General features: G+C 44.0%; 2 protein-coding genes across 2 annotated transcripts; both read left to right on the top strand.

The window, feature by feature from the left end:
* The first annotated feature begins 9903 nt into the window (after positions 1-9903).
* LOC111916132 (uncharacterized) lies at positions 9904-10770 on the top strand. The gene has a single exon (XM_023911765.2). The coding sequence runs from the start codon at positions 9904-9906 to the stop codon at positions 10768-10770; it is 867 nt and encodes a 288-aa protein (XP_023767533.2).
* Positions 10771-11115: 345 nt separating this feature from the next.
* Positions 11116-11586, top strand: LOC111916131 (uncharacterized). Its single transcript, XM_023911764.1, has one exon. The coding sequence runs from the start codon at positions 11116-11118 to the stop codon at positions 11584-11586; it is 471 nt and encodes a 156-aa protein (XP_023767532.1).
* Positions 11587-13612: the final 2026 nt, after the last annotated feature.

Below are 13612 nucleotides of genomic sequence, written 5' to 3'. Positions count from 1 at the left end.
ACCAAGATGCTCCCTGAAGCTGGTCAAAGAGGTCATCAATCCTCGGGAGCGGGTAACGGTTCTTCACCGTTACCTTGTTCAGCTCCCGGTAATCTATACACATCCGATGCGACCCATCCTTCTTTTTCACAAATAGGATCGGGGCTCCCCAAGGCGAACTGCTCGAACGAATAAATCCCTTGTCCAACAGCTCCTGCAGCTGCGTAGACAACTCCTGCATCTCGGGAGGAGCCAACCGATACAGTGCTTTGGCTATCGGAGCCGCACCAGGAACAAGGTCAATCCTAAACTCTACCTGCCGCTCCGGAGGTATCCCAGGTAGCTCCTCCGGGAAAACATCTGCAAAGTCTCGAACCACCGGAACCTCGCTCACTATCGCCTTGCCCGCCTCCCGGGTATCCATCACATACGCGACATATCCTGCGCATCCCTGCTGAAGGTAGCGCCTAGCCCTCGCTGCTGAACATACAGTGGGTTCACCCTGAGGCCTCTCACCATGAATCACTAACTCTCCCCCGCTTGGGGTCCTGACCCGCACTAGCTGTTGCGCGCAGTCTATCACTGCCCCCATTAGGGCTCAACCAATCCATGCCAATGATCACCTTGTTCCCGCGCAACGGAATGGGAACCAAGTCTACCAAATAACGCTCCTCAAACAAACGCATAACGCAATCTCGAAACACCATCGATGCTCGCACCGATCGATCATCAGCAATCTCTACCTCTAAAGGGCAATCTAACTCGCCCGAAGTCTCATGAAACTTCTTGCTAAGCGCAAGAGAAACAAACGATCGGGATGCACCCGAGTCGAACAATACCTGAACTGGGATGTTGTTCACATGGAACGATCCTAATGCATACATATACATACGGAGCACATATCAATATCATAACATCATAAAAAAAAAAAATAGAGGGAAAGAATCATACCCGTCACCACATCGGGTGCGGCGCGTGCCTCCTCGGTAGTCAACTGGAATGCTCGGCTCCTCACCACCAGAGCCTCTGCCTTACCCTGCCGGCCATCCGTGATCCGCAGGGTCGCTGGAGCTGGCGCCTTTACTGGCGCTGAAACTGTCAACTGGGGGCAATTGGCCTTCTTGTGGCCCCTCTGGTTGCAGTGAAAACACAGCAACTTTGATGTCTGAATAACTACTGCCGGAGCAGTGCAATCCCTGCTAATGTGCCCAGGTTTGCCGTACTTGTAGCAGCCTGACGATCCCATCCTACACGCCCCCTCGTGCGGCCTGCCGCATTTCCTGCAGCGGCTCGGTCCTGACTGGCCTTTCGGCCTACCATCTAATCCCTTGGGCTTCTTCCTTGAAGCCCCTCCTGCCTGTCCCTCCTCTAATTTCCGTTTCCGGATGTGCTCCAAATCTATCTCCCTCTCCCTGGCCCTGGCAATCATAGAGTCCAAGGTAGGGCAAGCCGAAAAGCTAACATGCTCCCGGATGTCAGCTCGTAGCATATCGTGATAACGAGTCCTCCTCATATCCTCGTCACCAGCATACTGGGGAACCAACAAACCCTCTCCCGGAACTTGGCGGTGATCTCCGCCACAGTCTCCGTCGTCTGTCTCATATCCAGAAACTCCCTGGCCAGCTGCTAAAGCTCGACGGATGGCGCAAACTCTTCCCTGAACCTGGTCACGAAGTCCGACCAGGTCATAGCCTCGATAGCTGAGGCTCCTAACGAGTCACCCACTGACTCCCACCAATCCCGGGCTCGGTCCCGTAAACATTCTGCTGCATACCTCACTTTCGACCCCTCAGGGCAGAAGCTAGTCAACTGGGCAAACTCGATGTATGCAATCCATCGCCTGGCAGCAATGGGGTCTTTCACCCCATGGAAATCCGGCGCACCACCGCCCCTGAAGTCCTTGAAGGACAGTGTGCGAGATCCTGACTGGCTAGATGCCAAATCACTCCTGAATGCCCGCAGGCGATCCTCCATCAACTCCATGATCCCTTCCTTGATCGACCCAAAGAGGATGGGGGTCGACTCAAGGATGCCCCTGGTGATCTCTGACGCGATGAACTCGCGTAGTCCCTCATCTACCGGCTCGGAACCTGATCCCGAACCTGACCCCTCTCCTGAACCGCCATCTACCGGCCTCGATCGAAGTACCACCATTCTGCAATACATCACAACAATAATTAGAGATACTGATACTTCCTGAGGGATCACAACTACATACAAGTTCCCCGGTCTTGTCTTGGCCTTCCTTGGTTCGGGTACGGATCATCTGCTTTCAGTAGTACGGGCCCATACTACCTTCCACATCTATTCGTACCTTCTTCAAGGATCGCCTCGACTCCACCAGATCCCTTTCCCTATTGCTGATCACTACTATACTCATCCCAGGCTCGTCCTAGGAAATCTCCAACTCTACTCGATCCAGTCCTCAGCTGCTGCAGACCTTCTTGTAATGCCAATTAGCCATCACCTGAATACCATCACATGCGATGAGACTCAGATAATCCTTCGAGTACCTGACTCGTCCCTACAACGGTTGGACTCAAACAAGAGCTGCGCAGCAGGATCAAATCCGGCACTCTAAGATTATTCAACTCTGATCACATGTGACGTGACGTATTCGTCTAATGGCTAATTCCCATTATTCGGAGTCCCACATAGCACGAAGCAAGCAGCATTCAGACAAGGGAATCAACCTCAAGCAACTCCGCTCTCATGGAGGGAAACTGAACTAGCACACAGTGCTAACTCACACTACCGGGCACAACCCTAACAGGCTACCCTACTGTTGTCTACTCGATACTAGCATGCAATTCTCATACAGCTGGAACACATAAAGCAGGCACATAAGGCATCACTCCTAGATCCTTAGTCCTATTCTAGCATGCTGTTCTACAAAAGCTGATAAACATAACATAAACTCGTATGGATACTTTGGGGAATACTTACTTGAGCTCGGCCGGTCGCGCACATCACACACTTCGTTCTTTCTTAAACTCTTTTCTCAATTTTTAGAAAACATTTTCTTTTAGAAATTCTTTTAATCCCTCGATTTGAGTTCATACACCCCCGAAGGTGAGTCCGAATCCCTCAAACCAGGGCTCTGATACCAACTTGTAACGACCCAAATTTCACGTCCAAAAATTTCGTTTTAAAAACATTACTTTAGAAAACATTAATAGTTTAAAACATTGTTTGATCAAATCATAACAAAACGTAAGCCATGTCTAAAAGTCAAATCATACAATCATCAAAATATCAGAGTATAAATCCCAGAGAATCTCGTAAGTGCGGAAACCCGTGTGTGTGCATGATGTGCCGCTACCGTGCCGGCTCCTTCCCCTTCGACGAAGAGGTACCTGAAACCAAAACTATAAACTGTAAGCACAAAGCTTAGTGAGTTCCCCCAACGTACCACATACCATACAAACAAATAACACGCATACAGCCAGGCTATTCTGGGGTGCCTGACTACCCGGTACGGCCATTCTGGGGTGCCGACTACCCGTGTCAAGCCATTCTAGGGTGCTGACTACCCATGTCAAGCCATTTTGGGGTGCTGACTACCCATGTCAAGCCATTCTGGGGTGCTGACTACCCATCGGTCCTAACAACCGATCCTCAGGGACTAGTCCCCTCCTACTACCACTATCACATATAACATAACAGGCCAGCATGCAAACATATCATCACGTACTGTCAGACATTTCTGGGGTGTATGACTACCCTCCGGTCCTAACAACCGAACTTTACTATTATCACATATAACATATCATGCTAGCATATAACATATCAGATAGTAGTAACCTAGATGATATCACAAAGACAATCATCTAACATACGACTCCTACTGGTGGGCCGGCATTGTGGCCGTAGACCCACCGCTACTGGAAGGTAACTCACCTCGAAGTAGCTGCCGAACTGAGCGGGAACTGACTGTCTACTGTTGCTGCTGTTGCTCCGGAAATCCTTCGGCTGCAATTCCCACAACATACTCAATCAAACACTGCTAACTGTCCTTTGGGTAAAATGACCATTTTACCCCTGATTATGACCTAAGTCAAAATCAGAGTCAACTTTCAGTTGACCCGACTCGCCGAGTCCCTACCCAAACGTTTGCCCTGAATCCCGTTCCTACTCGTCGAGTTAGGCGACGACTCGACGAGTTCTCCTTCTTAACAGATACTCAAGTCCTTCATCCAACTCGCCGAGTTGTATGAACAACTCGTCGAGTTCATCATCATCCGATGAACACTTATGCTAAAACTCGCCGAGTTGTATGAACAACTCGCCGAGTATGTTCTTGATCTAAGGAGATTTCCTTGAACTCTCCGAGTCAGGGCATTGACTCGCCGAGTACCTCCATAGATGAGTTCAGCTTCCGATTCACTGAGTCACACCCCATGATTCACTGTTCACTCGACACTATGAAAAGGGGACAAACTCGCAGACTCGCCAAGTCATAAGAACGACTCGCCGAGTTGTTGCCATGCACCCACTAAATACACAGATTTGCTCGATTCCAGTCCATGCCATTCACAGATCTGGACTTCTAGGACACGAATCACACGTAAAGTTTCCAACTTTACGTGTGGATATTCACCAATATGGATTTTAGGGCTCAAAATGTCTCAAAAAGGTAGATCTAGGGTTAACAAGCAACATGGGGCCATAAAGCTAACATATCTGAGCTCCTAGAGCTCAATCTTGCCTAGATCCAGAGGCCAAACATCTTATTACGACATATAATGCACATACAAGCTTGGGGATTTGTCCAAGAAAGACCTAAATGAAGTACTAAGCATAGAATCATGGGGAAAACGGATTATACCTCAAAGGAACTGCTAGAAGAACACAATAATGCCTGGATGGCTTCCCTTCTTCTGGATCTACTTCCTTCCTCCTTCAAAACCTTCAAAAACACACACAATAGCCTCAAGCTCTCAAGGAACAAGCTTAGAACGAGGGTTGGGAGCTCTGGGGGGGTGAATGGGGGCTGTCCTGGGGCGGATAGGCTGCTTAAATAGGGTGCAAACCCCTGTAACTTAGGGTTTCATCCAACAGCGGTGACTCGCCGAGTCCAGAATATGGACTCGCCGAGTCGCCAACTTAAACATGTCCCGGGTCCCGTCCTGACTCGGTGAGTCTGACCTATGACTCGCCGAGTCCATGGCAAAAAGAAAGAGAATACTCAAATAAGATTTACGTACCAGGAACCAGGTGCTACATTAAGTACTACCACAACGCCCTAGAGAAACATGCATAACAACGCTCAACCCTCACCACTAGAGGAACACTGAAAATATCCCACAAGGAACCCTAGGCTACAGGCATCACAAATCTGGCAACATATCATGAAATTCTGAAGATCCCTAGCCTATCACTAGCATGCTGTTCTATCAAAGCTCAAAAACAAATAACATGCATGGTATTTTGGGGTTACTTACTGGCTCCGGCTGATTGTACCTCCGCGTCCTCCCTTACTTATTTTGAAAACCATTTTAAATACCCTTTTGAAAACTCTCCTCGATTTGAGACTGGAGTCACACGAATGTTACTCCAATTCACTAAAACCAAGGCTCTGATACCAACTTGTAAAGACCGAAAAATACAACCAATTTTAAATTTTCAAAAACATCTCGATTCCATTAAATCTTTACAAAAAGGTTTTCAATACAAAACATTTAACGTGTTCCCAGAATCACAATACTACGAAATCATGAGGAGCGGTACGATCACGCCTTCGCCTTGCCACGATCCCCTGAAGAACCTGAAAAACATAAAACCACAACTGTAAGCCCGAAAGCTTAATGAGATATCCCCAAAATACCAACCACAAATACCATACACGCATAACATGCCATAACATATCCGATCACAGAACAACCATGCACTTCGGGTCTACTGTGTGACTGGTCTGCCGCACTGGCCTACAGTCCACCTGGTCCACCCTCTGAGTCTATCCACATACATCGAGTATGCAGTGTGATTGGTCCGCCCGCTCCCCGGGCCTTCAATCCACCTGATCCACTCGCTGAGTCTACAGTATGACTGGTCCGCCCGCACCGGGCCTTCAGTCTATCTGGTCCACTCTCCGAGCCTTCAGCACGTCTGGTTCGCCCTTTCGGGGCCTATAGCCTATCCGGACCGCTCGCTGGGCCTTCGGGACAACCGGTCCGCCCTGGGTATCTTGGCCTACAGCACACAGCAGGACCCGCCTCAACCCAACTACAGTCCAAACAACCATGTGCACATATACATACAATCATATAGCAATTCATAGTCAACAAGCAGATCAAACAGATCACATAGCATATCATCATCTAACCAGGATACCGACCTAACAGGTCACTAGCATAGCATCTCCCTATCTCTCAGGATATCGATCTCAATCAGGTCTCTAACATATACCATCCTAGCTCTCAGGATGCAAACATATCATAGCAACAACATAACAACAACTACCTGGGTCTCAATCCGATAAGGGCCGACCTTGGTGCCTTAGACCCTGTTGATATAGTGAGGATAACTCACCTCGAAACTGCCGACTGAATAGATAACCCAAGCTGCTCCGATCACTGATACGATCTCCACCACTGGACAATCACCAATGCACTGAACTCAAAACAATAAACAACAATTACCAAAATGCCCCTGGAAACCAGTGGCCAATCCTTGGTTAAAGACAAGGTAAAAGTCAACCCCTGACTGACTCTACTCGCCGAGTCAACCCGATGACTCGTCGAGTCCCCATACTCAGAACTTCCCTCAATCCGCGACCTAACTCGCCGAGTCACCCCGAGACTCGTCGAGTTCAACAACTCTGAGTCCACTCGCACACAACTCACCGAGTCATCCCTTGACTCACTGATTCTCGACTCGACCAGAAAATATTGGGACTCCTCGACAAGACTCTCCGAGTCCAAGAACAGGCTCGCCGAGTCTAAGGCTATCTTCAACCTACTCGCCGAGTTGTTCATACAACTCACCGAGTTCCAGGCCATCTTTATCCAACTCGCCGAGTTGTTCTTCCAACTCATTGAGTTCCAGCTCATCTTCAAGCAACTCGTCGAGTATACCCATGTGACTCGCCGAGTACCACCGGTCTGAATCCATTCAGAAGCATTCCAGGCCATGCAATTGCTCCAAAACATAGATCTAGCCTCCTACAACTCATCCATCACGTAAAGTGGCCAACTTTACATGAATCCAAAGAGATCTATGCAATTTTTCACATTAGGGCTAAGGTTTGGGACATGATAGCTTTATCCAACACTCAACACAGGGACTTTCATGTTTTCCAACACTTCTCCATTCCAGATCTGAGGTAGCAACCTTAGATCTAACCTCTAAACTCCAAAACACCAAAAGATATGATCTCAACACCCCCAAAATGAAGAATCTAGACAATAGCAGCTCAAACAATGGAAAGATACCTCAAAAGGAAGCTCCAAGAGAAGATTATCCCGAATCCTTGCAAAGCCCTTTGATCCAAGCCTCTTCTTCTTTAGAATCTCTTCAAAAACCACCTCTCCAAGCTATAATTTGCTCACCAATGGTGCTTCTCCACGATTTTGGGGTTTCTGGGACTCAAGGGGTGGTAAAGAGGCTGGGAGGAAAACATAATGTTCTGTATATAAGGCTCAACCCAGAGAATTAGGGTTTTCTCCACTCAGCGCCTACTCGTCGAGTCCACCTCATTGACTCGCCGAGTCGGCTACTTAACACGCGACCAAATCGCGACTCTACTCGCCGAGTCCATCCATGGACTCGCCGAGTCACTCTTTCCCAATTTACTCTTTTAGCCCTTCCACTCTACTCTTGATATTTCGGGATGTTACACCACCCTCTTCTTGTTGCTTCTTGTTAGCCTGGAGGGAGTGGTGCCACCGAAACCGCACTCCCTTCCTCGCCACGTAAGCGTCATGTCACTTTTTACCACTTAAGTGTGGTTTCTTGCCACACCAAGGGTGTGGTGCCACAGTTTTAGTTTTATTTATTATTTTTTTTTTGCTTTTTTTTGTTAACTATTTTAATTTAATAAAACTTAATTTTTAATAAAAAAAACATAATTTTAAACACATAATATTTCATTAATTAAAAATACAAATACCATACATTACTTAATTTAAAAAAAACCTAAAAATTTAGAAAAACAAAGTAGAAACAAAAACCCTACAACTTAAAAAAAACACACACACACAAGAAACCATTAAAAACTTGAAAAAAAGAAAAACTAGAAATTAGCCACGATTCATGTAACGGTTTTTCACTTCCTCCTTCATCGCCAAAACCACTTCAAGCTCGGCCCCGGTCATATTCGACGTGTCCATTGCTAGTATTCGTATGTCGCTCTCCCTTTGTTTCCGAAGCTCTCTCTCAGAAGCAATTTTCAAAATCTTGTCCATTCTGTCTTTTATATCCTTCATGTCGGTTCCCATTTCTTTCAAATCATCTGAATCCGACGCTTTGCCTTTGCCTTTGCTTTTTGATTTGTCTTTTCCCAATGGTCGGGAAGGTGGTGAAACTGGAACAGGTTCATCTTCGTCCAGATCAAATTGAACACGAGCATCTGATGTAGTGTGGTCGGACTCAGATGTTCTACTGCGTTTTGACCCACTGTCGATATGTTGGTCAGATGTTTTGCTACTCAGCCATTTCCTATTATCTTTCAAAAAATTCCAAACTTCAAGAAACTTGAAAGCCTTCAGATTTTCTTTTTGATACACTTTTAACGCTTTCTTCAAAATGACTTCATCGCTTTCTCCACTTTTCCATTGACGTTTCATGTTGTTCCACAAATCATTAAACAACATGACTTCCTTGTTCATCTTCCCCCATTTGGAGTACACTTGATGTTTTGAATGGTATTCTCCACGGTTCATTCCTTTATGGAACCTGTGTAAAACGCGAATCCAAAAGCGGTCATGCTTTTGGTCTTTTCCAACTGTCGCATCTTCTGAAATATCGATCCAAGATTGTGCCAACACTAATGCTTCCAAAGGTTCCCAACTTCTAGCCTCCGCGTTCTCTTTTCTTTTAGTTGCTGCTCGAGTGGGCTGAGTTTCTGTAACGAATTCCGGTTCAGAATCAGAAACAACCGTTTCTGGTTGTGTTTGTGTTTGTTGAACAAACTCGGGTTGGGACAAAAAATCAAATGGATTAAAATCCGGGTCGGGTTGTGGTAATGGTGGTGTTTGTGGATGTGGTTGCCCTGGTCGTTGTGGAAAACAAGGAAACATACCGCCATAGTGGTAATACGGAGGTGAGAAAATCGGTTGATCAAATGAAGGTATTGGGGTGTTGGCGTTTTTGACTGGTGTTTTTTCTTTACTAGGTCTTTTGGAAGAAGACATTTTTTCAAAGAAAATTAGATGAAATGATTGTGTTTATATGTGTTTAAAGGTTGTGTAAATGTAAAAATGATAACATATATATATACACACACACACGGAGTAAATGGTTAAAAAAATAAAATAAATTACACTAATCTTTGAACGGTCAAAAAGAGAAAAGGGGCAGAACTAATCAGCAAACGCGGTCTTCAATGGCCGCACTGCGGTCTCGACCACACCAAACCACACCCTGGGGGGTGTTCGCGGCCCACATAACGTAACCGCGGTTCCAAACCGCATACCACACCGAGCAGCCTATAAGACCTCCCCATACCTATTAATTAATGGTCTTAGAAGTTGTTAATAACAAAACACGGGAAGAGGGAGAGGTGGAGGCGGTATTGGGAGATCGAGAGTTTCACACATTTCCCAACCGGTTAGATGGACAGTCGGCCGACGGCGTGTGATACGTAGCCCTCGATTGCCGCACCAAAAAAACCGATTTAACATCAACCCAATGCTCATCTCCTCTGAACTCGATTCTTAAACTAAAGCCTCTCTTCTACAATCATATTATACCGAATCCTAATCCATGGCAAAAAAGAAAACAAACCCACAATCCAAAAACAACAAATCCCCCGAAACCCAATTAGCAATCCCGCGTCAAACCATTGATGAAGGCTCTTCCGAGAAACTCTACTACTTGAAAACATTGAATGCAATGTTGCTTGAAGAGACCGTTGAGCGACGTCAACAGGTGCATACGCTGACCCGTGTTAATCGCTCTTTGGGATCAGAGTTGAATCGGTGTGAATCCCAGTTAAATGAGTTAATTGAACGAGTGGTGATGTTGGAGTTTGAGAATAAATTGGTGTCTGGTTTTTTTGCGTTGCTGGGGAAAGAAATGTTGGAGATTTGCGGTAAGGAGAGAGTTGCAATGGAGGAGGAAATCCGAGAATTGGAGAGAGACGCGAGTCGGGTTTTAGACGAGACAAATGCAATCGAAAAAGCGAAGAACAAGAAAGTCGTTGATTTTGAGGAGAAATGTATCATGAGTTTTAAAAAAGTAGAGGATATGAGAACGGAGATTGATGTCCTGGTGAAAGAAAAACAAGAAATGGAGGGAGATTTGCGAAGATTAACTGAAGAAAAGAATTTGGTTTCTAAAGATTTGCAGGAGGCTTTGAAGAAGACAGAACACCAGAAACTCATAATAGATGAAATTGTCGTGGAGAAAACGAGAATAAATTATGCCAAGAATCAAGGGGAAGGTTACATTGTTCAGCTCAATGGAGAAATCGATGACTTAAAGAACACAATTCGGACACAGAGGGAAAGTGAGGGGTGTCGAAGGAAAATCGTGTTCCCGAGTTTCATTAATGGAAGGAAAGTGAGGGGAGGAGAAGGATTTTGGAGTCATATTTTCCTCCCAAATTGGGCGGATTTGAGAAGAAAGTGAGGGGAAGGAAAATTTTATGCTTTATTTGCTTTTTCCTCCTAACTCGGGAACACAAAAACTTAAAATTTTCCTTCCATTTCTTTTCATTTCCTTCGAACTCGGGAACACGGAATAATGAATATTTTCCTTCACCTCCCTTTCTTTCCGTCAAAATTTTTCCTTCCCTTTCTTTTAATGAATTTACAAAAAAACTCGGGAACAAGGCGATTTACGTGCAGCAGTGGATAGAGCCAAAACAGAAAGAAACAAGGCTCAATCCAAACTCGAGAAAGAAAACTCAACTCGAGAGAAAAGATTTCAAAGATGAAGAATGATTTCGAACTGAGATTGCAACGGAAGATATCAATGGCGACTAGAGGCATGACCACACTCGAAAAAGAAAAGAAAGAGTTGGAAAACACTTGTGCATGGTTAAGATCCACTGTTGAAGATGTCAATAGGAAACATTCTTACACGTTTAATGATCTAAATCATTCTGAAGCTAAAATGGAACGAGTCTTGAACATCTTGAAGACCACCTCTTTGATCTGTAACTCAATGGGAGATGATCACAAGGGTATTGATAAAATAACTGAATTTGGAGACAATATCAAACATCACGTAAAAGAAGTTGAAGCGATCATGAAAGCTTTTGAAGCAATGAAGAAAACATTAAAGGATAAAGAGAAAGAAGTTGAAGCAATTACGAAAGCATTCAAGGATAAGGCGAAGGGGAAGAAGTTCTGGACAATGGTGTCATGTGCAACCACCGTTTTAGTTGTTGTTTCTTTAGTTTGTTTTTTTCGAGGCTATCGCTTAAACGGAGGATTTTGTTAACCTGAAAGAGAATTTGTCGAATATTAAACATATATTTTCTTTAGTACTGCCATTCAAAACCAACTATTCATTCAGTTGTATCACGTTGCATAAACTAGCATGCAGACCAGTTGGAAGGCACTGTGCAATTTAGTAAAAATAAGCCTTAAATAGATTTTTAAAAAATTAAAAATCAAAATTTTAATTTGTCATTTCATCTGGTAATATATTTATAAGACAATTTCATCCAAAAAAATCCAAATGAAACAAATATATTATAATACCAATTTTTTAAAGAAACAAACACATCCTTTTCATACATGGATTCAAAACTGACAAACACATTATTACTTTGCATTCATCCTTCATAAATATGATAAACACATAGTCTAACAAAACATTGGAAAAAGACTCCATTCTTGAATCTTCAACAATAATTAACAAAAAAAACTCCAAGTTTAAGGTTTCAAAGCATTCTTGCCCTGCTATGAATGTAATGTTCATGATTGAACTTACAATCATATCCACATAACGCCTGAAAAACCGAAAAAAATAGTATACACAAAAGTCTATATGTCATTGATAAAAAATAACTAATTTGTAATTCTACATTTGATAAATTTAGTATACGAAAAAAACACATTTACTGCTTTTTGGAGGAGTTTGAAAGCAAAACCATCGAGTATAATTACCTTCTTTGAATTCATAATTTTCATTTTACTTAGAAGAAAATCAAACTTGATGCTCAATATTGGCCGAAAATCTACTTCTAAACCTTTACATTATTGCAACCACTAGAACCACATTAAGTAAAAAAAACAATTTCTAGAATTTTAGAAAAATAGCAGTCATAAATTTAAATTGAATGTCGATTTCTGTTTCTGATCAAGAAGATAAGAACCGGCTACCGAGATAATCAAGAAGGCAAGGCCATTGTTGCCAAGGAGTCTGGACAATTTAACTTAAAAATATTGTTGTTTTAAGGAGTTTAGAGGCTTCATCATCATTAATTTATGCCCATGCCTAAATTAAAATCACCAATCAGCAGCGAGACTGAAGAAACCAAAGGGACATTTACTTTTTCCTAAAAAAAATTTATTCCCGCTCACCAATGCTTGCGCCGTTTCTGATTCCTACTCAGATGTTGCGTCGTTCGTGTCTCGCCAGATACACTCCCCAACCAAGGCTAACCTAGGGATGAGCGTGGGACGGAACCGGTACCAACCCGTCCCGTTCCCGATTTTCCGAATACCGAATTTGATCGAAAGTCAATCCCGAGTACCGAACCGAATTAACATCATAGGTACCGATACTGGGAATGGTATCGGTTTTCGGTACTAGTACCGGTACCGACGATACCTATTCTCGAATTCATGTATTTAGAGTACCAATTACCGTCCCATATTTTTAAATTCGGTACCGGTTCCGATACAGTACCGGTATGGGATCGGGATTTTGGATAAATTGCTCATCCCTAGGCTAACCTAATAAGATATGGGCAACGGAGTTTTCTTGTCCCGGCCTACTAAAAATAAATAATAAAAATAAATTCAAAATTAGCCAACGGAGTCTAAACGAAAGTTGCAGAGCGTAGTCTCACCTATGCGTGGATATAAGAAACGTTGAAAACGGAGTTCGTATGAGGAAGATATGAATTTTTGAAGTTTATTAAATAATTAAAATATTAAATTTAATTATAAATACCCGATATTATCCAAAGGGGGGGAGTCAGTGACCTTATCCACATTACACTGAGCGTAATTCGGGGTTTCAGCCCTCTATAAATAGATGTCGAGTGCAGCCGATTTCTATTGCTCATTTCTTCATTTCTCTAGCGTTTTTACCTCGTTTTGCGTGCAAGAAATACCCCAAAGCCCCGATATCATTCCCAAGACCCGAAGCAAGTCCCGAAGCCCGAAGATCCCGAGAAGTGACATTTCCAAGCCGAAGCTCTGCCCGCGAGAAGCCCAGTTTTTGTGAAGATTTCCCGGTTTCACCGAAGAATACTACTTTTACAAGCCGTAGTGTTGTCCGAGCATCGTCTAAT

The sequence above is a fragment of the Lactuca sativa genome, chromosome 5 (assembly GCF_002870075.4).
Source record: "Lactuca sativa cultivar Salinas chromosome 5, Lsat_Salinas_v11, whole genome shotgun sequence".
NCBI classification, from domain to species: domain Eukaryota; kingdom Viridiplantae; phylum Streptophyta; class Magnoliopsida; order Asterales; family Asteraceae; genus Lactuca; species Lactuca sativa.
The sequence above is the reverse complement of the archived record's forward strand: the minus strand, read 5'-3'. Positions and strand labels throughout refer to the sequence as shown.

Coding starts and splice junctions, on each gene's coding strand:
- LOC111916131 (XM_023911764.1), top strand. CDS start 11,116: ATGGCGACTAGAGGCATGACCACACTCGAAAAAGAAAAGAAAGAGTTG.
- LOC111916132 (XM_023911765.2), top strand. CDS start 9,904: ATGGCAAAAAAGAAAACAAACCCACAATCCAAAAACAACAAATCCCCC.